This window comes from Buteo buteo, chromosome 2 (assembly GCF_964188355.1).
Source record: "Buteo buteo chromosome 2, bButBut1.hap1.1, whole genome shotgun sequence".
Classification (NCBI taxonomy): Eukaryota; Metazoa; Chordata; class Aves; order Accipitriformes; family Accipitridae; genus Buteo; species Buteo buteo.
The window spans coordinates 7,635,815-7,663,222 of record NC_134172.1 but is presented as its reverse complement, the minus strand read 5'-3'; the positions used below and the strand labels follow the sequence as shown (position 1 = coordinate 7,663,222).

Below are 27,408 nucleotides of genomic sequence, written 5' to 3'. Positions count from 1 at the left end.
GTCCAAAAAAATATCTTTCCACAGATAATGTGATTTTCAGAGGGAAGAAATCCAGTGCTCATGTCTCACACCAAAACTTCTTGGTCATTTCTTGAACGCACAGGGGTTGTGCGGAAATGCTTCTCTTCAGAAAAGAGCTGGCTGGTGACGATATGCCACGGGGCTCGACCTGACCCTCGCAAAACCCAAATTTTCAGCCCGACAGCTCCGTCTTGCAATCTTCTCCATGGTTGCATGGCTACAACCAGCAGCGGAATCGGGATCACCTTGTGTTTGCATTGGGTGTGACATATTCGGCCTGTTTTGCCTCTGCCAGAATGCTCTGTGCAAAATAACGTATCCCGTGAAGTATCCATTTAACACATGCATTTCTGTACAACCCACGCACTGAAATACATCATGCCGGAGCGGGGCTGATGCCTTGCTAGATGTCTGCAAGCGCCCGGTGAACCCCCATACTTAACACCATGGTGTGAAATGGAGCCGTTGGGCTCGTTCTGAGGCTGGTGGTTTGACACAAAAAGGTGCTTTTCTGATCAAATGGGGCAGGAGCTGGGAGAAGTGGGTTTCGCGATTTATCCTACCACTGCCAGCGTGTTTTTAGCAGCAAATTAGCCCCAGCTCCCCATTTCTTACAGGGGGAGGATCTGCGTCGGACCCTGCTGCTACCTTGCCGGGGGCACTCGGCCTCCCCACGTCACTTTTTTTCTGCCCGGTGGATTTATCCTTTGTACGTTTAATTACACCACGGTGGGACAGGACCCTTTCGGCCCGTGTTTCACACAGCTCCCGAGGCAGCGGAGCCCCTCTTTGGGGCAGCTCCACCCTGCCATGTCGGAGCCCTCGACCAGGCCGTTTGGGGCAGCACAAAGCCGGGGCCCCCACCACCAGCCCACCGGGTACCGGGGGCGGATGGGGCGAGGGGCCGCATTAGCAAGAAACAGCCCCAAAAGCTTCGGGGAGGTGCAGGGCGAGACAGGGGGTTTGAGGTTCCCCTGGAAGCTCCTGAGGAGAAGTTTGGCGGGAGCTTGCCCAGGGAGGGGGGTGAGAGGCGGAACAAAAGGCGATGGCTTCCCTCAAAGCCAGCCCCCAGCTCGGCAGCACAAGCCTCTGCGTCCCCCCCCGGGAGGCACCGGCCGGAGAAGCCGGGGAAGAAATGCGGCTGCCCGCCGGGGAGCCCTCGGCGGGGCCGGCGCCCCCGGGGGTTGCCCTGAGGTAGCGGGGCCGGCAGGCAGCCTGAGGGGGCGAAACGTGCCGCAGGAAGCGCTGCTCCCCCCCCCCGGGAACAAGCCTGGGCACTCCGCTGGGGGTGCGGGAGCGTTGCCGGGTTGTTTTGGTTCCAGTGCGGTTATTAAAGGGTCCCCAGCCGGGAAAGACCCTCCCGCCCCCTCAGCTCTTCCCCCCCGACCACTCGCCGCCGGGTGACTGAAATGAGGTAAGGGCGGCTTCAGCCCTGGGGAGGCGGGCGGCGGACAGGGGTGGGGGATGCCTCTTTCCCCCCAAAAGCAGGGGTTTCTGCGGGGGGGGAGGCCGTCCCGCAGGGGCAGAGCTGCCGGGCACCTCCCGGGAGGAGAAGGCGGGGAGCGGTAGCACCGAGGAAGCAGCGGGGCGGGCGGGCGGGGGGGGGGAGGCCGCGGCTTCCCGCCCCGGCGAGGGGGGCTGCCGTGGTTGGAAGCGGCTCTAACATGGAGGGGGAGGTAATGGAGGGAGGGCCGGCGCTGGGGAACCGCCCCGAGGTGGCCTGAGGGGGGCACGGCGGCGGCGGCGGCGGGGGCGGAGGGGAGCCCTTCCCGCCTCCCCGCAGGGCGGAGGCGGCGGCGGCGGCGGTGGCGGGGGGGGGGGGATCCCTCTCTCGGCCCGGCGCTGGCTCCGGCCGCCCTCCCGCCTCCCCTCACCCCCGGCGGGAGGAGGTTTCCCCCTCCCCGGAGGGTGAGTGCGGGATCGTTCGGCCGGACGACGAGCCCCGCGCCTCCACCCGCGTCCGGGGCGGTGAGTAAAGTGCCGAGGGCGGAGATGCCGGGGGGCCGTTGTGGGAGGGATGGCGGCAGCCCGGGACGGGGAGGGCTGGGCGCCGCTGAGGTGATCCCAGGGCGGCCGGGGGAGGGGGCCCGCGGCCCCTTGGGGTGTTGGGGGCCGCCTGAGGCTGAGCTTCCCTCTCTCGGAGGAGTCGCCTCTTCAGCGTGCCCCAAGTCAGCCTTGAAATCGCTTTAAGAAGCGGCAGCGTGCCGGCAGGCTCAGAGCCGGGCTCCAGGTAGCGGTACGGTCGCCGTCCAGGCTGGGTCCTCTCCGAGGGGCTGGACGTACCTCTGTGCCCACGGAGAAGTGAGCCTGTCGTTGAAGGGCCGTCTTCCACGGTAGGGCTTTGGTTCCTGCAGAGAAAGAGGCGCTCGATGGCTTCAGCGCACCCTGAGAAAGTGATGGATCCACGGGGGAGGGAGATGAAATGATTTAACGTGCCCTCTTCTTCCTCCTTTGCCTCCCTGTGCAGGAGTCTCGACTACCCCGCTGATTTTTCGGAGTTGAGGTAATGGCCGAAGGTGGTCAGTGGGAGATGGCTGGAGGCCCAGAGCGTGTTCTGAGGGTTGCGCAGCGTCTATGATCTGACCCACAGCCTCTGCCTTTGCTGGGACCACCAGGATGGGCAACAGTGGCTCAGCCGTGAAGGTCTGCACGGATCACCAAGGAGGCATCAACTGGCTGAGCCTGAGCCCAGACGGGCAGCGCTTGCTCACCGGTAGTGAGGATGGCACTGCGCGGCTCTGGAGCACTGCTGACAGCCAGTGCCATGGCCACTTCCAAGGTACAATAGCTTCTTTTTGCCTATTTTTTGAGTCCAGGCCACACAGCATGTTCTGGTTTCTTTCAGTCCATGCAGCTTGCCGGGCAGCCAAAATCACGCTTGTTTTGTTTTGTGTTTTTTTGAGTATTTGTTACAGTAATGTTAAGCAGAAGCTCTTTCAACCCCAAACAGGTTACCAGCGCTACTGAATGCATGGATCCTTTTATCTCAGGGTGTGGAACATAGCAGTTGTTTATCTTGTCTCTTTCTGGAAGCTCTCTGTTTTACACCCTGATGAAATACTGACTTTTTGTTATTGTGTCTCTCTCTCTTTTTTCTGGTTTTTTTTTTTTTTGTCCTTTTAATCATCTCATTTTCCAGACACTCTGTATTTAGAACCTCTTGACCCAGAAGTCTGGAAAGAAACCTTACTAAATGGGCTGTTTTTTCCCCATATTTGGCACACAGAAATGTTAATGGCTGGGCTTTTTAATTTTAAATTGATTTTGCATTTTAAACAAAATTTATTACCCTTGGACTAGCATCTCAATAACTAAAAAAACTGTAGAAAGTACAGTCATGCAGGAGTCAGATGTGGACTAAAGACGTTTGTATTTTCACTCACTCATGTTCTTTTCTCTTAATACAGAAAAAAAGAGCTCTTAAATTTGGAATTTCTAATACTTTTTTTTTTTTTCCAAAGAAGAAATCACATTGCTGTGACTTTTTTGTTGTTGTTTGTTTGCTTGCTTGTTTTTGGGTATTGTCTTTTTTCCCCACATCCTGCCATGGTTCTAGCTCCTGGAAAACTCACTGCATTTGCTTTAGGCTTAGAAATCCCTTTAAACTACTAACTAACTTCTAACTAGAAAGAGAAATGCATTGGATAATATTCAGAATCTGGCCTATGTTCTGCTAGTGTTTGGGGTAAACTCTAAAGAAGGTTGACTAGATGGTTTGTGAACTGTCAGTTGAATCAGATAATTGTATGTATTTTATATTTATGCACACACACAGTTGTTGTGTAAATTTGTATTGTACAAGCTGTAATTACTGATAAACCTGTATCTATAACAGTTTCAGGCTTCCACCACAGCATAACCAACAGACTTCTGTGGTGGCTGCTTTTGACCAGACCAGCACCAGACCTTGTCTGCCACAGGGGGTTCTGGCATGCTTTGTGTGGCTCAAGTATTATTGATGCTTAAAATCTGACTGACAGACTTTGGTGCAGTAACCAAGATGCTTTTTGATCTTCTCAGAGCAGGATTACATGATGCTGTGAGAAAAATCCCAGTGGTTGAAACCTGTCCCATTTAAAATGCTTTGCAAAAAGCTTTCACAAAAATGTGAGGATGGCTATAGTTTTGCTTATAGCCCTGGTGATCTGCTTAATTTTTGGCATCTGGTGAATTCACTTAAGAGAAAACAAGACTTGTGTTTGTAACATGGATTCTGGTTCGCTTTTGAACAACAACAAGGCTTTTGAACTACAGGAGTTGTAGTAAAATCTGTTTTTGCAGTCAGTGAAACAAAGTGTTTTACTGGGCAGTCTGCTTTCCCTTGTGTTTTTTTACCATCTCTTTATTCTACAACATGATTCTGTTTTTCTAGTATCTTTGTCCATCTGTCTCTCTTCAATCACATTTGTCCTTTTATTTTTTCTTTTCTCCTCAAAGAACAGTGTTATTTAAATCAAAGTAGGGCCCACCAGCTTCAACCAAAATCTGGGGCTCTCTTGTGCTAGTTAAGTACTTAAGAGGAAACAGCTCTGATCTTGAAAGCTTACAGTCTAAATAATTAAACCAGAAGAGCGCAAGATAATACTATCCCAACGATTAGAGAGGTGACAAGAACTTCACACAAGATATCTTGGACAAAGCTGGGACTTGAATCCTAGGGTGATTTTTAAATGCAGTGCATTTAATGATCCAATAGAAAAATGACACATCTTGCTAAGCAACAACAAAAGCTTAAGGTTGTAATATTGATTCTTCTTTGCTAGCATTACCCTGTTTTTCAGCATAAAATTTTTAGAGTAGCAGTTGTGTCTATTTTTATTGTAACTGTAGAATCCCAACATACACTGAATACTGTATAAATAACTGTGCTCTTATTCTTTCTTTCTGTGTCATTTCCTTAAAGGTATACTGATATTTTGTAAATTGTGGGGTTTATTCATGTTATTAGTCATAATGGGGAAAGTATTGGCTGACTTTTTACCAGATATGTTTTTTGTTTGCGTTTCATTCTGCTTGGACAATGAAACTAAACTTGCTGGTAAGTCTCATGTTGCTTCCTCTTTTCATGGTTTCATGCTTTAATTTAAGGCTGTTTGTGTCCTGACAATCAATGGGCTTGGTCGAAATGCAGCCTTTTTTTCCTGACTTCAGAAGAAGGAAGCAAAAGCATTTCTTTATTAAAAAGCTAAGCCAATTTTTTACTGGCTTTAAACTTCAGTAGTCTGAGTTTTATTATACTGATATTAATTTAGCTCATTATGTTTTTATAATACTTTTCAATCTACCTGATCTGTGGAACTCCACTGTTTTACTCTTTCACTTATTCCTTGTATCAATGAAGCAGAGTTTTCTGCTGTTAATTAAAAATGTTGTGTTTTATATAGATCCTTAAATGTGAAGAACATGGTGGTGGATTTAAAACTAGAGTTTCAGTCTGATTGTTTGTTTTATTTTTCTTTTAGTTAAGGTGAAGAGCTAGACTAGTCTATCCTGCTTGCATGCACAATGATTGAATTTATTTCCTTTGTTATTCCTAGGACATGAAAGTTACATCACCTTTTGCCACTTAGAAAATGAGGCTGCCTTCACGTGTAGTGCAGATCATACCATTCGAAAGTGGGATGTGATGACAGGTCAGTGCCTGGCCATTTACCGAGGACACACATCAATTGTTAACAGGTTGGTTCTGTGGAGTTCTTCCCTTGTGTTCCTGTAATCTATTATTGCTTATATTGTCATTTCACTGCAGTTCTCCATTACTACACTAATAAAATGGGTTGTGTAAACCTTTGAGTTCATGCTACACGTGTTCTGTGCTGTAATGATTAGTTTTCCTAGCAACAGTGCTGACACATCTGTAGACAGCAGATAGGAGAGAAATGAAAGGCACACAGCAGGGGAATTGAATCCAGGGCTAGGAATGAAATTCCAGAAGAAATTATTCAATTGATAACAGATGCTTCTGATAAATAGATTTAAAAACATCACGTCAAGCCTTTGTGTCAGTAAGAGGGATAAAGTCAGGGTTTTTTCTGGAATTACTATTCCTGTTTGTGCAAATGAAGTTTAATATTAAACTGATTGTGCGTGACTGATTGGCCTGTCAATTTAAAGTGCTTCTTAATAGTTGGACTGGATTTAATTAATGACAAATAGAGCAGTCAAAGATTGGTTGGGTTTTTTTTGCATTTCTTTTTTGGTGGGTGGGTGGGTTTTTTTGTTCCTTACTAAACTCAAACCACATACAATGTGTAGCTAGATTCTGTAAATAGTTAGGAAGACTGGCTCTGTCTGTATTTTGGCACTGGCCTGATTTTTGCTTGAATCAGCAAATGGGAAATGTGTTCCCTATTCATATGACTTTGTTGCCAGTTTGAAAAGTTCCAGAGGACCAAACTCAGCTGACAAAGAAGACAGGTTATGATGTTCCCTATCACTGGTTTGGAAATATGAACTGTAGAGATTTTTCTGTTGTTATGTTTGGGCAGCTACAACTCATTATTTTGGAGGCCCAGTAAGTTGAATTCTTGAGCTGTAATCTCTGATTTGCTCTTCAGTTATGTAATAAGTGGGGTGCTCTTGCTCTACCTTTTTTGAGATCCTGGGCTAAGTGATTTTTCCTGCCTTCTCTCTATTTGATGATGGAAAGATGATTATCTTTGCACAGTCAGTTATAGTTCAGGTTCCTGGAATGTTGGGGGATTTTTGGTATTTTAATTCCAAGCTATTTTCATAGATCAGTTTATAAATTATTAGTACTTGTTTGCAAATAATTAATAATTATCAAGAATGACTTGTTTGTTTTGTTTTTGTGTTTGTTTTTTTTTTTTAAACACACAAAAACCTCTTAGCTAGTATATGTAACTTATGAAAAGTACATAATAGTGCTGCTGGAAAAGATTTTAGGAAAACACAAATGCCCAAAGTTACAATGCTATAAAATGTCTATATCAATGTACCTGAATAAGGGGTCTCAATTTTAAAAGTTGAAACAGGGGGGTGTTTGGTTTAAAACAAACAAAAAAAAAAAACCACCAAAAAAGTTCATAAATGAGTGTACTAACAGTGACGCTGAATTAGGGTTATATATATTGTGTTCACGTTAGCATTTCTAACTTGAGGGTGTTTGGCATTGAAATTGTGACAAAAAATGGTTATGTAAAAAGAATGATACTGTTCATACATGCAGACTATATTTTTTGCAGGATCCTGGTTGCCAAAGACTATCTCTTCAGTGGCTCCTATGATAGGACGGCCCGCTGTTGGAGCGTGGACAAGGAGAAACAAATCCAGGAATTCCGGGGCCATCGGAACTGTGTCCTGACTCTAGCTCACTATTCCTCCAGGGATGTTCTTGAAGAAGAGGAGGAGGAAGAGGAGGAGGAGGAAAGAGTGAGCAGAGACCTCCTGGTGACAGGTAGCACAGACTGCACTGTTAAAGTCTGGTGGGTGTCCAGTGGGCGCTGTTACCAGACTCTGCTGGGACACACTGGGGCTGTCTTATGCCTTATACTTGACGCACCAAACAGGGAGCTGTTTTCTGGCAGCACGGATTATACCATTCGAACGTGGAATATTGTCACTGGTGAGCAGTTGAAAGTGTTCAAAGAGCATCAAGGATCAGTAATTTGCCTAGAGGTAAGAACAGAGGCTTCTTCAAGAGCCGTTTGAAGGGGATATCTGCATTCTAACTCCTATGGGTCTCAGTTGTCTTTTCATTCATAAAGAAACTCTTCCAAGACAGGTTATAAATGGTAAGCATAAACATTCATGTAATAACAAAATAGTAGTGCTCTGTGGTCTTGAGACAAATCCTCTTTCTCTAAAACACTTTCTGATATCCTCTTGGCTTCTAGTGGCTATCCTGGTCTAACTTCTAGCTCAGTATCTATTTAAATCCTCCTAGGTCTTGAAAATCACGAGTAGGTTTGCTGGGAGGACTGTTCATCTGAGTGGGATTGTGTACACAGGATCACCAGACTTTTGAAGAAAAATAACCTGAGCAAGTAAACAGACACAGGGTCAGGTAGCTTGAAAAGGAGAGGGGAAAAAAAAAATTCAGAGTGAACCAGGTAACTTAAAAAAACCAAACCCAAAACCCAACCCAAAACTGTGGGCAAAAGATAGTAGGAAAGTATAAAGCTGAAAGAAATTTGAGAAAAGAAAGGGAGAAAGAGATGGCCAAGACAAGAAAACGGGCAAGGAAAGCGGAAGAAGTAGGGCATGGGGGAGACAAATCAGGAAATTATGAAGGAGAGAAGGGAAAAAATTTGATGTGACCTGAAAAACTGTACCCTGTTTTTCTGTTTGCTGTATTTTTCTGGTGAATGGTGCCAGGTTGTTAAATGTTGCAGAGGAGAGAAGGAGGTTAGGCAGGTGAGGGAAAAGGGGAACTATCACACCAACACTTGTCCTGTACGCTCCATTATCCACCAGAAAATGCTAATGGTATATTTAAAGGAGGTATATGATGGTCTGTAACTTAGTTTCAGATCAGCAAACCTTGTATAAGTGTATGTGTCTGACTGAAGTTAATGACAATAGTTTTTCTCAGTACTCGCCTTGTTTGTGTTTGTCGTCCATAAGTGCTTTTTCTTTACAGAGGCTACAGTATGTATTTTTAAGAGCTGTTTAATAAATATTGCCTTTGTTTTTAAAGAAGGTAGTCACAGCTGACACAAGCAGACTAAAAACCTGATAGTATTGAAGGAGTTCTATTTTCCTTCAGTTTTAGAAAGGAAGAAAACGCACACAAAATCTTGTTGCCCTAGAGTAATGTTTGTCTTGCTTGGGTAAATTCTCAGTGTTAAAGCTTATTTTTATGATATTGTGGTAATGAATTTTGAGGATGCTCAAGTAAATCTGTTGCTGTTCTTAGTGTCACGCTATGTTTTGCTGTTTAATTGTAACCCTTCTCCAAGGCACAGATTGGCAACAACAGAGCTTGCTTTAATTTAATTGGGCTCTTGCTAAAATTGTCACACAAAACTGGCTTGACCCTCTCCCAGAAGCCTGGGAAATTCAATTACACTCTTTGAATGCTCAAAAATGAGCAATGCTTCTCCGCTTGTGAGCAGAGTTAAACAATGGTTTTAAACAAACAGAACTTCTTGCAGGGGAGAAAAGCAAAACCAATACATCTATTTGGAAAACCTGAACAATTCAAAGTACACAAGACTACTGCTGCCAAGACTGTTGGCAACAGTCCTGGCGAAATCCTCTTCTAGCTGTGAGTAACTGGTAGCCCCTCACTTCTCTCATCACCAGCTGATGTTTGAGGCTAGAAGAGTCCAGCTGAGGTACATACTGCCCCCACAGAGAGCATTTAGTTTCTAGGCCTCTAAAACTTATCCCAGCTTAAGCAGTCACTGTACTGCTGTTGAATAGCTTTAGGCTGTCGATCTTTCCTAATTCCTCCCTCTTCCTTACTGGGTTCAACACTAGCCCTTCTGTTCCACTTGGCTGCTTCTCAGCACAGCCCACATGGTATTTTCATTCTTTTAGAAAGGGGTCAATCACCAGAATCCATACAAAGATGTTACAACAGAAGGGAAACTTCCTGAATAGAGGTGTTTATTTTTTTTAATTTTTGTTTTCTTCTCAAAAAGCTCTCGGAGCCTTTTTTTGCCTAGGGCTTCTTAGGGACAGTGTTGCAGTCTGTGGCAGTGAGTTGGGATAGTATTTTTCAAACTGTGGGTCAGGAAGGACTTGGAGGTAGTTGTGAGTCGCGCACAGTAGCCAGTAGATGATTTTAATCGTTGTTGATAGTTCATTTTCTTCAGGGCAGAAGTGAGCTGCTAATTACACCAGATTTTCACTCCCCTGTCCTGGAGGAGTTGAGTTGGTACCAGCAATTAAAGGGTGTATAATTAATAACCTGTTCTCTGGGTGGTATAATGCTTTTGTGGAGAGAATAAAGGGAAAAAAATACAGACTTATTTTAATTTCATTTATTCAAATAAAGATCCCTAAGGGAGGGTGACCCTTCAAAAAGTTTGAGAAGTGCTCAGTGTGATCTCTCATGCTGGACACAGGTCAGGAAAAATCTGGATATTGAGTACATATTTTCCCCAACTTTAAAAAGTAACTGTTATTAAGAAGAATGCTGCAGGATGTTCTAAACTGCTACACATTAGGTCTGGACTCTTGCAGTCATCTCCCATTACTTTTCAGTAAATACCAATAGTGTTGCTGTAGCAGTGAATGGAAATTCATGGAGCTTCTTGAAGGAGCATTTCTGGGTAGTTATCCATAAAGCACACCCATGTTTTCCACCTTGCTTCCTGTGGTGCTGGCATGTGAAAAGCAGAGGGGTGATGCTGCAGGCGTGTTCGGATTTTGAATGTACCTCAGTTGCTGCTCTAAGATCCTTTAGGTGGTGTTGCCAGCTAGCATAGGTTAGAGGAGCCTGAAAGCAACTTTAATCTAGCATGGCAGAATGGAAAGCATTGGTGAGCTTTTAGCTTTCCCTTTTTCCCTGTCCTTGGTGGTCCTGGACAGTGGAGTGAAGAGGGTGAGGTGTTCAGATATTCCCCAGGGCTTGTCCTGCTGTCCTGGGGTCAGTCTGTTGAAGGTTATTTACCAGCTGAACTAACTGCATGTGGTCAATTGTCAAAGTGGTTCTGCTGCAGGTACCACTTATTCTAATGCCACTCTTATCTTCCTTCCGCTATCTGAATTAGACTGACAAAGGTTGTGCCAGGAGACTTTCTGTCTGCAGTGAGAATCGTGTGCATACTAGGTGCTTTGGCAGCCTTGACTACTTCACTCTCATAGTCAGGCAAGGTAACTAGCAGTGGAGCAGTCAGAACTCTTCACTCTGTCTCCTGCAGTGCATTGATAGCTTGGCAGGCAAGAGACGGCAGCTGTTTTGAGTGCTCCCTCTTCATATAAGAGCCAATGATGAGATTTTATAGGAAGCGATGGGAAAAAGCAAGGGTGGGCTGAGCGTAATCACACAGCTTATGCTAGTTCTTCCACTGAAAAATTTCAGGCCTGGCTAAAGACCAGTATTTGCAATTAATAACCAAACATGCATTTTCATTAATGTGACTGCCTGCAATAGGATGAATAATCCTGACTTAAATATTTACTTGTGTATGTTTTTCTAAATATCTCCAAAGTAGCTTTGCAAACTGTTCACAAGGATTGCTTTGTCCTTTGCTGATTGTTCTGTCTCTGAGTATTTATCAAAACTGTGCTGCCAAAAGCTGGCAGAGAGGAATGATCCAGCTTGGAATTTAGCTTGGATCCTATAGCAAACGTTCTTGCAAGAAAACTCCTTTCTTGCAAAAGGAGTTTTAAATGAACATGAGTGGGCAAGGATTTGCTTCTGGTTTTCCTGCAAAAGATCCTTTGTTTGGACCATTCCCTTTAGTTGCCTTTTAAAGCTGACTAGAAGAAAAGAATGCTTTGAACAAAGCCGTTGCCTGAACTCCATTTATACGCCTAACTGTTGTGATCAGGGGGACAGAATTTTTTTCCTTGTTACACCAGTTAAATTAAGTGCACATATTTTTTGTATTTTGTGTTTGTATTTGTTGCATAATTCATCAGAGGGCGAAGATGTGAATTAGAGGAATATGAATGTGTACAACACCTGTAGAAAAGAAGCATGTTTCTAGGACCATTACTTTGCACTGCAGTAAAAAAATTGAAAAATGTTCTCTAACAGCCAGACCAGAGAGCTCATTCTAGATGGATTCTCAGGAAAAAAAAACAATTTCTTGCCCACAGGGAGTTCGTTAGCTCGTTAAAATGAATGTGGTTTGAATGGGATCCTGAAAGTCTAACTCGGCCGAAGGCTTACATAGTTGTAACTTGAGATTCGTCCAAGTTGGCGATTTTTAACTTAGAAGTGGCTGTGAACAGAAGACCCAGCTGGCAGATTGTAGGAACACTGCCCCCCATGTGAAATAAGCTGGTAATGGGCCATGTGGTTGCTGATGTGAACTCATCGTGAAGTTCCTGGGAGCCAGTCTGAGCGCAGTGACCTTCAGAAAGAGGATGTGTCCCAGTCTGTTTGGAGAGCTGATTCCCTCTCCTTGGATGACGGTTAAATTGTTTCTTATTAGCAGAGGTTAATAGGGAGAGCAAAATCCACTCCTATAAGGTTGAAACACCTGCTAAACAGCTCTTTTGAAGATGTTTTTGCCATTCATACAGATAGAAATTGTCTTAAGCTGCTGCATATATTCAGGTCAGCCAGGGTTGTGGAGCAATAGGGTTGTGATTGTCTTGAGAGACCAACCCTAGATGTGACCTTTTTTTTTTTTTTTTTTTTAATTCAAACTGTGGTGTGTCTGAGGGCTACAACCAAGATTAGGGTTGCATAAAACGGGCATTTTTTAAGTGAAACCTGTAACTACTTAAGCGTTTACAACCTGTATTTTGCTACTGCTGTTACTTTGCTACTCACAAGCATGTACTATTCCATGAAAAATTTCAGTCAGACATCTCCAGTACTTTGGCCTGAGGATTAAGACAAATTTGGTCTGTTTGTGTGTCTCGGTGTTTCATCTGGTTCAAAGCAAATTCCCTCAGAGTAATGACAAAAATTAACAGTCCAGAATTACAGATACCAAGGCATTGATTTTTTGCTGTCTGGCTGAGGTTTTAGAATTGGGCATCTGACTGTCATCAGGTTTTTAATTCTTTTGAAGCCACTTAGGTTTGAAACGTCCACTCGGCTCGTTATATCTGAGCTGCAAATCTGTTCTGTGTTGTCTGCTCTGCTACAGGTGTCCTTACCTTGCCATGCTTTTCCTTGTCAGGAGCTTTGCTGGGCAGTTAGCTAAAGTGAATGAAGTGCTCAGAAGCCAGCCAAGGAAAACACAGCTTTGAAAGTATCACTGCTTCTCCAGGCAGTTGGAGATTAGAATATGTAACTGTTTCTACTGATAATTTTTAAACCAAGAGTTGACAGGCTTGGGTTTATCTGGAAAAATCTATTGAGTGAAATTTTACATTTTTCCTTCTAAATCGTAAGAAAATGAAATTCTTTAATAAGAATAGGACTGGGACCTAAGGAATTGGGTAAAGATTTGAAGACTTTGGGCTAGAAAAGCCCAGTAGTTATGGACCTGGGGACTTAGCCCACAAGTATTTGCTGAAAATGACCGTGCCTGGATGCCTATACACAAAAATGGGTGCCAGTCCTGGCAGTGGCGAGGCTTAATTCCCACCAAAGCTGCAGTATGATCTTGGATTTTGGTGAAGAAGTCAGTATACTTTATCCAGCTCCTGAGAGGGGACAGATGGGCTGAGCCTAAGATGGCAGCAGGGATGTTTAACCCAAGGAACAGCAACATACTGTTTTGCCCAGTAGCCTAACAGAACTGGTGGATCTGGATTAAATGGTCTCTGCAGGCTGAGGAGATTTGAACCCACTTGGAGAGTCCCATAACCACTGGATAGGAGAAGCCAAGTTGGTGTAAGGAGGTTAGCAAGAGTCCTAGAGGGAGAGCCAGCAGAAGGTGACCTAAGTAGAAATCAGTGCTTTGGGGACCTGTCTGGAAGCCCCTCTTTCTTGGGCTTTTTAGATAGTTTTCAATACAGTTATGACTTAAGAAAAGTGATTACAGGAGCCAAGGACCTGTGCTGCTGGCTGACCCTAGGACCTCCACTGCTTCCACAGCAAAGGTGGCTTGTGCCCAGCTAGCACGAGGGCATTTGCACAGTGTGACCAACCTTGGTGAGCTAGAGCCAAGGCTGCTGTGTCTGTGTTGTTGGGGCAATAGGCACACCCTTTGGATGCAAACTCTGAAAGAAGGCTCTGGAGTAAAAATACTGATTTGATACGGGTCAGGTTGGATTGCTGCCTCTCTTGCTCTTCTCAGACAGAATCCCATCTGGTTTTCATATACTCTCTTGACCAGTTTCAGGGATACTGTGCAATGTTGCTTGTCACAACTGCCCTGAAGCATGTAATGCCTTCTGTGCATCGTAGAAAGGGACAGTTGCAGCCTGGATCAGTGTCGCAAATCAGGGCTGCACTCTGGGATTTGGGCAGTCAAAAGTTAGGATGCTATGAATTACAGGTCCTTTTTGGATGGGCTTCAGTTGCATTATATCATGATTCCCCATCTATAAAGTAGGGAAGGTACTTATTTTATATTACACAGAGTGTGGGGCCTGCTTGTAAGGTGCTTTGGCTAGGGGAACATATGTGATGATTATTATTATTTTGATTAAATACAGATATCTGAAGTTTTGTAGCTTAGGCTGAAGTTGTAAACTAGACCTATCTTTAGTCAAGTGAAGGAGTTGTCATCTTGCCTAGATTGATATAGATGGCTACAGCTGAGAAGGTTGTCCTTGTCAGGGGGGACAAATAGCGAGTTTTAATGTGTGTCTGTTTCAAACATCTGCTTCATGATGAGATGAATTGTGTCCTAGACTGCAGTGACTATAAGAAGGCTACCTTAGCTATAGATAACTGCATCAATTTAGATGAGATGATGCCTGTGCCATATCACTAAAGGCAGATCTGATTTGCAACTTCAACCTGAGCTGATAGCTCTTGATGGCTTTCTCCACTAATAGCTGTTTCGTGCTCTGTGTTTTAAAAATACCATGGAAATGAGAGGCTGTGTGATGGTCAGAGCCTGTACTGGGTTTTGCTGTTGGCCATGCTGCAGGCTTCGTCTGTGGCATCTGGTAGATTGTTTAACCTGTTAGTAGTGTTTCTGTGCAAGGCTGAAAATCCTTTGCTACTGTGCTCACCTGCTTAAACTGGTGAGGGGGAGGAAGGTGCATAAAAGTGTATCATGGGGCAGCCTGGGTAGCACAGAGGCTTGGAATTTAATGAAGATTGTTGGTGTGCTGGCCATCTCGCCAGATGTCTGGGCATTGGAAGCTTTTATGGCTCTTACAATCCTGGTGCTATAAATTACCTGAGTAAGCCCATGTCATTTAACACATTTTTATATCTAGCAAATTAGCAAATCTAGACAAGTTGCAGCTTTTCTGTTTCACTTCAGCATTTATATACCCACTTAAGTGTAGAAATGAAGGAGCACAACCTAATGTACCATTAATGTGGAGTGGCATTTACCTGCAGGAGGTTATAACTTAGTGTTTTCCCTTGTTCAGTGGGTGGATTGATGCTGCTAGCAAGATGTCTGAAAAAGAAATGCAATGACTTGTCCAAGAACAACACAGCAGGATCTCAACTCAGAGCATCCTCTTCCATTTAGGAGGTGCAAAGTGACAAGGTTCTTCATGCCCATTCAGGTTGAGCCTGGAAACTAAAAGTCAGGGTACCTTCCTCAGGCTAACTATATAGCTCGCAGTTTTTGTTGGTGCTCCTGGGCATTCCTTCTCTTTCTTCATTGAGATGTAGCATTAATGCTATTGCTAAAACAGCTTAAAAGTAATAGGATGTGACATTTCAGAGTACTGCTGGCTTTAACGGTGGTACATGTTTTACAAACTCCTGACATTTAGCTGTGAAAACTGTCCGATGGGCCAAGTTCTGCTGGTATGAAGTGTGGCATGCACTGCTCCAACTGGGCTGGTGGGAGATGCGTCCAGTGATATCTTGATCTGCCTGCATGCGTTTCTTACATGGGTTAGCATAGTCCCACCACTGTAGTGCTTTGTACCTTAAAATACCTTTTGTTTCATGTTGTTGTAACACAGCGCAAATATTTTTTTGCACAAAGCTCACTTATGATGCCTTTTGGGAATGGGGTGATTCCTTTTTGGAATGGGAGTGGAGATGGGAGAGTGTGAAAAACATTCCAACCTTACAGAGAGTGCAAAGAACAGGGGCTGAAGGTTTATAATAATCTAAGGTGGTGGAAGAACCAGACCCTTAAAAGTGACCTAAGAGCAAGACCCATGGCAAGTTGATTTGTCATTTGTTATACAGTTAGTTTCCTGGAGATACCTGAGAAGCATAAGGGGTTAGTGGGCTGGTCATTTGAACCTTCTGATCTGTGTGTCTGGAGGGCAAACAAGGTGTCATTACTCCTTATGCAAATTCTGTTTCTTTGCGGGGGGTCAAGGTTCTCGCTCCTGGCTCTCCATCCTTTTTGATACAGAGGCTGCTGCAAATCCATGAAATTTATCTCAAACTACAGCCCATGGATTGCTGTGAGAGCGTGCGATGACTGGCTGCCTTCATTACGTTGCTTTCAGATGGCAGGTGTTGGGCCAGTTCTCAGCTTGGAGGAGTATGCGATCGGAGCTGTAGGTAATGATGGCTGTTAAAACCCTTAGTTTGTTTTCATTAGATGGACGTAGAATGCAAGATTTTTCTCTGGGCTGTGGAGAGTTTCCCTGCTGAGTTGCCAGGCTTTGGATAGTTTGTTACTGTGTAGTGGCTAGTTATATAGTCTTGCAGGGGGTCAGTTACTTTCTCTCTGTTTTGGGTTCCCAACTGCAATCCTTCCTTTTGTCGTACTCTGTCACATCTGTGTAGAATAAAAACTCAACCTCCACCACTAGTGAGTTCACACAATATGCAGGATGACTAGTGTAATGAGGCACCGTTCTTCTTTGGGATTTATAGGCAGAGTTGCTCTAAACACACAGCAGAAGACAGTCTGATTGAAGACGTTTAAAAACCTGTGTAAGCATGGTTAATTATTTAATCACTTGATAACGCAGTCTAAAAAGACTTGTGGAAATGCAGATACAAAGCAGTTTCAAGGAAGAGTTAGTGTTTCCAAATACTGACCTTGTGCAGAGTAATCATGTTAAACCCTGGTTTATGTTGTGTAGGATTTTATTTTTAATTTTTTTTTTATTTTTTATTTTAGTTTTTATTACCCAAAATTATTCTGAAATTTTTGTTGTAATTAAACCTTACAATCTGATAAGAGTTCTTGTCAGACATGCTTTGCAGAAACTACAATGCAGGGGTTTTTTTGAGGCTGTATTAATGTAATTAATTATGGAAGTAGGGTTAGCATTGTTAAGCTCACTGAAATCCTGCCTGCTTGCACCAGCCGATGGGTTAAGTTTTTTTATCTTCTGAAATGTGGGAGCTGTTTTTAAGGCCCAGAAGTCAATGGGAGATGTGATCGTGAAGAATGCAAGGTTGGTTTTGCTCACCATCCCTCTGTTTCAAGGCGTAGTTGTTGCTCTTTGTAACAGGCTGTTGAGTTGGAAACCGTGACTTTGGATGAGTCACTTCAGTACAGTTCTCTCATGAACGTGCCTGAGAGACTATTGCTGATGTCTTTTTCTCTTCCCTTCAGCTAGTGAATCGGCACTTGTATTCGGGAAGCGCGGACAGGACAGTGAAGTGCTGGTTAGTAGACACTGGGGAGCGAATCCAAACGTACAAGGCTCACAAACACAGCGTTAGCACTTTGAAATACCACGCTGGGATCTGTAAGTTGCCTTTCCTATGTTCAGCAATCCCATCTCCTTTTCGATGTTTGTCTTTGATCAAAGATTGTTAATAGAGAATACTGTAATTTTGAAGGCTTGTAAAATTGTCACTTTTTTCAACTCCAGCATGTTTATGTTCAGTATCAAACTTTGCTGCTTTACTCCATGTGCTTAGGAAGGAAGCTTAGACCTTCCTTCCATTTTCCACCTCCCTCTTCTGGCAAATGAAGAGGCAGTTGCTTTGTTTCTGTTACCAAGGGAAGTGGCTTAAATCTTGAGCTGTCTGTGGGTTGTTTGTATAGCCATGGTTTAACCTCGCTAGTCTGATGTCTGTCAGTCTGCTTCTGTTGCATACTTGGGGACAGCAAGAGCTGCTGCTGGATGTGCAGCCCTGTGCCTGCCTCTGCTACCTTGTAGGTACCGTGTAATGGACTGTCCTAAACCGGAATCGCATCTCAGATGCTCACTGCTTCTTTCTAACAGTTAGGCTTCCTGTTCAGGCTCTGACCATCTCCTAGACTGGTTTTCCACAAGTTCTTTTCCCTTTATCTGTCCTCTTTCATGTACTTGTTCCCCAAACCACCTTTCTGCAGTAGCCAAGCATTGCTTGCCTTACTAATGCTCAGGACTCAGTTCCCCTACTGTCAGTACTCCTGTTAATAGTGGTATCTATACATGTCTATTGTTGACATAACAGTATATTCTGACCATGAAACCTCCCTCTTTAAATCCCTCTCCCGGCTGGCTTTCCTTCTGCATGTCATCTATCCATTTCTGGTTTTGGGTTGCAAGACTGCACCTCTGTTTTTATCAGCCTGAACCTCTCTATGTGTCATCCTGGTCTTAATCCTGCCATTGATGTTAGACCTGATATGCCTTCATTTGCTTCCCAAATAAGCACTTCTTTCCTTCAGGGTAACCAGGATGGCAGTGCCTGTCTTAAGCTAATCTAGAAATCTGCAACACTTTTCTGATTTCGATTTCTGTACTTCAGCTATGAAGCGAACATATAACACCAAATGAATGGTTGCTATTTGGGCCTTGATATCTCTTTTAGCAGGGGTGTGTGATAAATTTGTGATAGTGATAAATGGCTGACAAATGCAAGATGGTACACATTAAAAGAGAGTCATATCTGCACAGGCAGATTACAGTTTAATGTCAGTTGTCTAGCACCATGCTTGACATGGCTGACTGACCACATTTATAACCCAGTGACTGAACTGATTTCTTAATTATGTTTGGAAACTTAACGTGTAACCAAGCCCATAGGTAGATTTTGATTTTAATCAGGAAGCCTTTTTTTGGTCTTCCTTTCAGCATTAGACCCACAGCATTATTTTTCTCCATTAAAATAGTTAATCATAATTTATAGTTAATTTAAACTCTCCTCACTTATATTGCAGAACTACCCCATTCGCCCCTATCTGCAGGTTATAATTTCTGCCGATTTCGGCTTTTGCAGTTGGCTAGAAGGCTGCAATGGAAGGGGAAAGTGTCTGAGCTTATGCTGCACCCTTAAGTTATTATTGCTCAAAGGTGCAGGCAGATAGGGCAGGGGAAATGAACCAGAAATTTTAATCCAGGATGAACACTGGCAAACAAAATACTGATTTTTTTTTTTTGTGTGTGTGTGTGTGTGTGTGTGTGTGTTTTCCCCCTTTTAATTACAAAGATACAAAATAAAACATTGAATTCATCAAGACTACCCAAAGGCAAGATAACTGTGCAAAGCTGATGTTGGCCTGATCCAGTGAGGAATCTTCATGTCTGGGTGGGAGATGGAGAGACTGTCTCCTTCATTAATGAGACCTGCAGAGCTGCGTTTTTTTCAGCATTGATCCTGCTTTTCATGCAACCAGTGTAGACTTGACCACACTCTCTAAAACCATCATAACCAAAGTTTAGGCTCAAACAAAAGTTTCATTATCTGATGTCACCCCCATCAGCTCTGCAGCTTTCTCTGTCTTCCCCCTCATCCTACCACCCTGTCCCTGCCATACACATACATTATTTTGCTATAACACTTTTTTTCTTGAAATGCGGGCAATATTGCTGCATTTAGTCAGACCTGTGAAGAACATCCTGATAGTGTGATAGAAGTATTCACAGAGTTATTTAAGATCTCATTTTAAATCAAATGCAAACATACTAAAAGTGTCAAACAGGGAGAATTGAATTGTTCCACTTGAAGCGTACAAAAAATGTCATGGAAAAATATTAGGGACTTGTTTGAATAGAATTTAGATGCATTTTAATTCTTGAAAGAGGAAATTTCCCCTTAAAAGTTAATTTATGTACTATGATTGCTTGCGTTATTGCAATACATTACTTACACAGTAATACACTTATCTACACAGTATCTAATAGTTTTGTTTCAATTAGAATTACAAAGACATTTTCACTGGATACCAAATGTTGGAGCTAGCGTAGCTTAAAATTCTAGCTGTTCACCTGGGACAGATCAGCACTGTATGTCCATTCTCTGTCCTTCAAAAATGCGGAGAAAATACTTCAATATAAATGATGTTTGTTAGGGTTTATGTCACATTTGCACAAGCACATTGAAAGAACCTCAGCTGGGAAGTGGTAACTTTCTGTTAGAAGATCTTGATTCTGTTGCTTGCTATCTGATCAGTACCCAAAGGCTCGTTGCCCCAGTTTACCATCTAAATAAGAAAATATAGTAGAAGAATGAGAGGAAAAATATATTTGTGTTTCAAAAATGGCTTTATAGTGTACAGGGAGTCCAGACAGATCTGAGAACTAAGCTTTAAATCATCAGAATGCGTGTGTTTCTAGTGGCTTTCCTCAGTCTGCTTGTATAATTAATATCATGGGGTATATTAAAGCTGGTTCTCAATCTAATTTACTTAATGATATCATGTTGGTTATTTCTCTCCTACAGTATGTGCAGTCATTTAAAATTTAATGTGGTTTATATTTTTTCATGTTGTAGAAACTCCAAGAGAACATTTAAAACCTGTTCTCCCTCCCAAGAGTCTATGAAATTTAAGTAAAAAATAAAAATGAATTATTGATTTTGTTGTTGGTTGGTTGGTTTGCAGGTGGTATATGTAAGTGTATATTTAAATGCTAAATGTGGGTTAGATCAACAACTCCCCTTTGAAATTCAGAGGTGCAAAGAGACTTCTTAAATCCAGAGTGACAGTTCAAAAGACATAAAGGATGTCTGTCAAAAGCAAAATCCTGGTAGTGATAGCTAAAGTAAACTAACAGCTGCATAGTGAAAACAGTTCTTAATTGGTTCTTACTCTCTGCATGTGTGTAATAGTATTCAGTGATTTCCATTCACTGGAAAAAAATCTGTACCTTGGTCCCTGCTTTACGTCATTGTTACTGGTTTGCAGAATGGGATGTAATGCTTTTTCAGGATAGTATTGGTAATTGAATTTATAGTGGCCCATATAAAATGACATTGATTTTCCACATCCAGATGTTTCTTGAAGGTGCACCTAGGAAGTATCCAGCCTCCTGCTGTTTAATTTGAAGTTGGAAAGCTGATGGCAGGAGGTTGCCTGTTCTCTCGTCTCTTGTAGTCCTGACTTTACTGCCTTGATAACTTCTTCGCCTCTCTTTAGGAAACCAGTGCCTGACTTTTCCCAAAAGATAAGGAATCTGTTGTCTTCAGGCGCTTCAGTTTTGTAAAAATCTTGCCATGCTAGTGGCTTTTGCAAAGACATGAAATGCAGGGAGCAGTGAATAAATTGCTTTTTGCAGTTCTGAAATACTTGAAGAGTTTGGGTTCAGTGAAGGCAAGTGAGTGTTTATGAAGACAGTTTGTAATCCTTAAAGCACACAAATGGGCTCCTTTTGGGGCATATTGCAAAGTATAAAATCTAAATATTAAACAGTGCCTTACAGTTTCTGGATGCAGTAATTCTGGGGATTTGATGTGAAGATCCTGACTTGTTGAAAAATTTGTTCTTCGGACATGTTAAGATACCCTAAGGAAACCTGATGAACAGCCAAAATCTCTGGTCATGCTTTATTTACTTAACACCTCCTGCCCCATTGTAGCACATGTACACTATAGCATGCAGAATACAAGAGTTATAGCCAAAACCCTCAAATAATTCTGTGCCATACTGAAATAGAGTTTATAACCTGGGCCTTGAATCACTTAAAGGCTCTACTGCTTGCAAAGATCCTAAGCTACAGGGTTTAGCTGAAGAAATCTACCACACTGAAAGAATTTATAAAGCTTCTTTGTAAAGCCGCCTACACATGCCACTCACTTATAAGGACAGAAGATTTAACTGTGGTATTTCAGCAGAGATGGCCCTACCTACTCATAGTTGAAAATGGGGGAAATAAAAAAAGGTATGCCAAATTCCTGTTATTATTATGAGAGGTGGTAATGCTGTTACTGTGGTTTGCAGCTCTGCTGTACAGATCCTTCTGCTGCTTGATGCAGTAGCAGGAGTGATAAAGATACTGTAGTACTGAATGGAAACCTGAAAATAACTATGGTAAAACAAATGGAAGGCTTAGTGGAAATCCTTAAAACCAGACTTGAGATAAATTGCCTGCTTAGAATTACTGAGGCATGTTTAGGCAGGGAAGTGGAAGAGAAGAGCAGGAATAGATATTTGAAGTGCGTGTGGAGTGAAATGCTGATGTATGTAGGAACTTCAGGCTTAAGGCAATTCAGTGTTTTGAAAAATATGAATGAAAACAAGCACACTGAGGTCAGTGAAATGAAAATGATCTGAACTTGCTGTAACTGAGAAGAGAATCAAGCCTAAAAATGATATGTCATGCTGCTTTGTGAACTAGTTTTAGGTACATTTTGAACTCACATGAACTGACTTTACATGGCTGCTCACATCTGGCCACGCGCTGTGTTGTGTGGTTGTGTTGCAGTGTTCACAGGAAGTGGTGATGCCTGTGCAAGAGCTTTCAATTCCAAGAGTGGTGTCCTGCAGAAGATCTTCCGAGGACACAAGTTTATCATCAACTGCATCCAGGTCAGGAAGGGGTTTCTTTGCTGGGATTTCTCACTTCTGATTGCTCCCTCATTTGTTTTGTGGGAATTGGCGTGGCTAGCTGTTCTGTGTGTCTTGGGTTGGATGTTGTTCTAGGGTAAGATGAAAAGTAACAGACTTGAATATTCCTTTTGTAATTTTAGACAAACTCGGTAATAATAAGGATAAGTGAAACCACAGAATGAGTCCCCAGAGACAGTTCTATGTCTGTGATTGGAGGTTTTTCAGGTCAGGTTAGACAAGCAACCATAAGCAATGAGACGAATGTAACTGATCCTGTGTAGGGGCAGGGAATGGACTCTGACCTCGTGAGACCCCTTCCATTACAAGACACCAATGATGTGTTTGCAATGCTGTAGGGGGGAAAAGAAGCTTCTGACAAGACCAAAGCTTGGCTTTGTATATTTTTTTTTTTTGTAATTTCATTTCCAAGTGTACATGGCAAAAAATCCTGGGAGGAGAGAGGACTGAGAAGTAGCGCCCTTAATAGGATCTTAAGTATATTAATGAGGGATGGATGATGGGGGCTGTGGTCGTGCGGTGCTTGTGTGGTGCTTCATGCTGATGTAAGCCAGCCTGCCTCTGGAGACTGCGAGTGCCCACGGTGGACAGACTGACACATTGAGGGGAAGATGATCAAGACCGCCAGCTGGCTTCTAGGGCGGGGTGAGGGCAACTGGAAACATTACCAACAGCAGCAAATGTTTCATTAAGGAAATGAGATTACAGTGGGGAATCAAGGTTAAATTACTGCAGGTTTGGAAGAACAACAAATTTTGAAGGAGGAATTGTACCTATAACTTACTGCAAAGGAAGACGGGAAGTGAGAAGGAAAGCATTCCTGAACCGCTCCCCTGCCCCCTGATGCCGATTTTGGTGTCTCCTTAAGCTTCATCTTCGAAACCAGCAGTCTGAAACCAGCACAGAAATTCCCAGCTACAGCCTACTCTGACATCAAGTTTAGTTCCCCATTGCTTTTCTAGTGGGTTTAGGTTATAAATAACTTGCTGTTTATATTTTATGGCTCTGTGAAGTGGCTGAGAAATGAGTCCTGCCTTGGTAATGTCTCATCCCACTTCAGCAGCTTTTGTGATAATTTATACTGGCTCTTGCAATGAGTTATCAGGCCTTAAGTGTTAGCATCAAGCTGCATTTGCTCTGATTTTTTGATGGTTTGATTGTGCCTATTCCAAGCTGTATGGTTTGGTATTAAGTGTGACACTGTTTTTCCAGATCCACAACGAGTTGCTCTACACAGCTTCCCATGACGGCACACTAAGGATTTGGGACATCCGGGGAATATGCAAGAGAAATAAGCGGCGTTTGAAGAAGGAGAGATCTGCCCAGGGCAGGAGCTCTCAGAAGGGAAGTCTGTCTCGTCTCTTCAACAATAAAGTTGGCTGTATGGTACAGCAAGAAAATGGGGAACACGAGGCTGTTGAACTAATGTGACTGTCGAGAATAGACTTCCCATCAGTGACCAAAGCTGAACCTATTGTTTTCTGCACCACTATGTCCACGTAAACCAGAACTTGGAAAGAGATGGGAAATGCCTTTGCTTGAACCTCTTTTTCAGGAGCCAGGATTCTGTCAGATGGACTTGTCAGATATTGTTGCTGCAGATGACTCTCAGCTGAGCAGCACTGGGGTCAGGAGGGAGTGCAGTGTGGTTCAGGTGATGCACCTCTGTGTGTGTGTAATTAAGAACCTTACTTACGACTGCTTGTTTTCAATTCCCTCTGGGAGAGAGGTGTTGCACACTTCTGCCTGTCTACTATCTAATGAGAAATGTTTTCTCCCTTTGTTCGGCCAAACGTAGAAATGAAAGGTGCCGTGCAGTACAACTGCGAATTCAGTTTTCACAGCTGATGCTTTGGGTCAGTTTTTTGCTGATCAGACCAACTGATGCAGGATGGTATGGCTCAGCAGGAGGAGTTTAAAGCAGACTAGACACCCCTCTGGGAAGTTGGGAGTAGTAGGACAGAAATTAATTTTTTTTTTTAACAAAACATAAGCTAGAGACCAATCTAAACCTCAGACCTTTGGTACCAAGGTCAGCTGTCTGCCAAGGCACAACAGTTGTCCTCCTCCCACCAACCTAGCAGGTTCTTGTTTTACTTTTTACAATCTCATGTTTAGCAAAGGAAGCATCAGTGGCCTCACACATGTCTTCTGTGTGCTGCCAGCTGCCCGCTACCCTAGGCACGGTTCCCCTGATGGGCTCCTCTGGAAGGCCTTGTCTCAGTGGGGCAGGAGGTGGAGGCTGTTCCTTGGGCACCAGGGCTATGGTGGCAACTGCACCACCTCTGGGCAGCCTGGCCCACTGCTTGACTGCCCTCATAGGGGAAAGGTTTTCCTTGTATCCCCTGGGAATGTCAAACTGTGTTCTTCAGAGGAGAGAAAAGCAAAACAGGAGGATTTATTGGGTGCTCTACGTTTAGCTTTCCTCCTTACGAGGCCCTGTCTGGCCTTGGTTTGCTAGGTTGTTAGTAGCATCAGATAAGCAGTCAAACTCAAGAAGTTCTCCCAGTCTTTTTCCAGGTTCATCCCCTCTGATAACCACTGAGCCATGAATAAACAAGGGTTCTTATATTTTTCTATTTGCAGATATAACTCTTTGTGGAACCAGTACAAAAATATCTAACCACATGTTTTTATTTTTATGGCTTTATTTATTCTGTACTACAGCAAGATAAAAAATGCTGTAATCCTTTTTTAGAATGGACTAATAAACATGTGGCATTTACAGACAACTGTCTATTTTTTATTTTCTTCTCATTTAGCAGGGATGGGGCTGGCTGCAGATGCACAGCAGTTAAGAATGGATGGAATATGGAAAAAACCCCCAACCCATACACTTTTGGAAACACTTGTCTTTCCCTCACTGCTGGGGCTGGAGTCAGGCCTGCCATGGAGCTGTCCTGCCTGTCACCAGACTGCTAGAGCTCGGTTTCCCTAGTCAGGGGAAGGGATGACCAGCCACAGACCAAAGCCCAGTCTTAAGGGAAAGCATGGACAACAACGAGCCACACGCACTGGCTCAGCTCTCACCGTGGTGGCACCCCAGTCCCCTACTCCAAAACTGTAACACTGCATCGTTGGCTCGGGCCTGTCACTGCTACTACTTACCCTCCTTACCTCTCCTGATGAGCAGCTTTGTTGGCTCTCACCTGGCAGGTTTCTGCATCTAGTAGGAAACAGCATTTTCATTATGTTAAATGCCTACCATGAAAGACTGATCTGGGAGGTCATCTACATAGTATAGACTTCATTCCACTCTAACCTCTCAGTCTGGTCGTTGCAGCTCAGTGCTGCCCTGTGAGACATTTCTATGAGACAGTAGCTCTTGGTTGCTGGGGTGATGGCTTGCTATGCAGCTAATTTTGTTTGTATTTTGCTTATGAGGTCAATGCTAAGTAGGAGGCCTTTAGCAGAGATGGACAGAGTGAGTTGCACAGATGGTCTGGGCTATACTTTTTGTTTAAAACTTTGCACGCAGTATGTTAAACACAAGAGCTTATCTGGCCATACAGCAGCTGCACATGGAATTAACAAATGGGTTTAATAGACATAGATCTCAAAGAGTGGAATTAATGAGTCATTACCACTTCTGCTTGTTGCTAAACATATCACAGTATCTTCAAATACACAGTCAAAATTAACTTAAAACTTCTAGCCAATGCCTCCTGCCCTGCTGATCACTTAGAACTGCACGCACAGTTTCTCAGGGGCATCGCTGGCAGAATTACATCATTGAGGAATGGCTTCTCTGACAAGCACTGCATGTTATGTTGCTAATTTTAAATTGCCCAAGGACAAACCTTCACTTCTTAAGTTGTCACTGCCAGTTTGCTACGCAATCCACTTCAAAGAGGAAAAATACTGCCTGTACAGCCCAACGCTGCCTTTGGTGCATGCCTAGGGGCTAGCATAAGGTAATGCCAGGGTGCCAGTAGGTTTGGGAACCCCTCTGGCTAACAGAAGGAATCAATTTATGCTTTCCCACCTACTTCCTGTTAAAACCACATCCATCACTTTTTATATGTTCCCAATTTTAAATTCTTTTGTGTATTCTGGTTTTGCTCTGCATTTTGCCCGGTGGTTCCTCAGTGCTCACCTGTAGAGAAACAGCATACAATGGTTGCTGGGGCTGGTTTTTGCCTCAGCAGCTCGTATTACTGGCTTTAGAAACACTTCAACCTTCTGGGAGGAGATACAAAACTACTCAATTTTTATAGCACTTGCCTTAATACATAAGTATGAAATACAAGTAATTCCTTAACAGTGTAATCACTCCCTGCTTTTTGCTGTCCTTGGCTAAGGTAACCAGGAAAAAAAAAAATCCACTACTGAAGCCTATTAAGTCCATCTGCTGGAACCGAGCAGTCATTTTGCAGGCCAAAGCTCTGCTTCCTCCAGGATCATGTTTGCCCTAACAGAAGTTCAAGCCCTCACTTCCCCACTGCTAAATGCTGGGTAAGGATGAACTGTCACCAGACAGAAGGTTCATTTTCCAGCAGCTGCTGTTAGGCCTCGCTCTAAGCAGAGATCACTGCCAGTTCCCCCGTTCCCACCAGCTCCAGCACTGCGCCTGGAGCAGAGGGGAACGAGCTCCCTCTGCCGTGGGAATGACGTTATGGAAAACAAATAAACCACGTTTAAAGAAAAGCTGACAAGCAGGGAGGGTAACTTCTGTTCCCAGTGGAGAGGAGTGCTTACGTAGCAGAAAACAGGATGTTATAAAACACACACAAAAACCCCAACTAGTCCTCCAGAAAGCCAAAGCTGGGCACGACTACCGAACAGTGCCTGAACCAAGTTTTGTTCAACAGCTGATTAAAGAAAATCTTGTCTTCCCCACAAAAATCCATCAATCTTTAAGCCGCACACCTGCAAGAGGTTAAGAGGAGCTGCTTGGGGAAACTGGTTATTTAGTTGTAAAAGGAAATACCACTACACAGGGGTCTGACAGGACAGGGCCCTGCCAGGTAGTTCCTACTGTTTTTTAAAACCAAAGCATAGAAAACTCCTAAAA

General features: G+C 43.5%; 1 protein-coding gene across 1 annotated transcript; it reads left to right on the top strand.

Annotated features, from left to right (window-relative positions):
- The first annotated feature begins 1,844 nt into the window (after positions 1 to 1,844).
- WDR86 (WD repeat domain 86) lies at positions 1,845 to 25,094 on the top strand. The gene is made up of 7 exons (XM_075044972.1): positions 1,845 to 1,989; positions 2,489 to 2,800; positions 5,559 to 5,700; positions 7,227 to 7,659; positions 17,229 to 17,364; positions 22,252 to 22,355; positions 23,607 to 25,094. The coding sequence occupies exons 2-7, from the start codon at positions 2,638 to 2,640 to the stop codon at positions 23,823 to 23,825; spliced, it is 1,197 nt and encodes a 398-aa protein (XP_074901073.1). The 5' UTR covers positions 1,845 to 1,989; positions 2,489 to 2,637; the 3' UTR covers positions 23,826 to 25,094.
- The last annotated feature ends 2,314 nt before the right edge of the window (positions 25,095 to 27,408 follow it).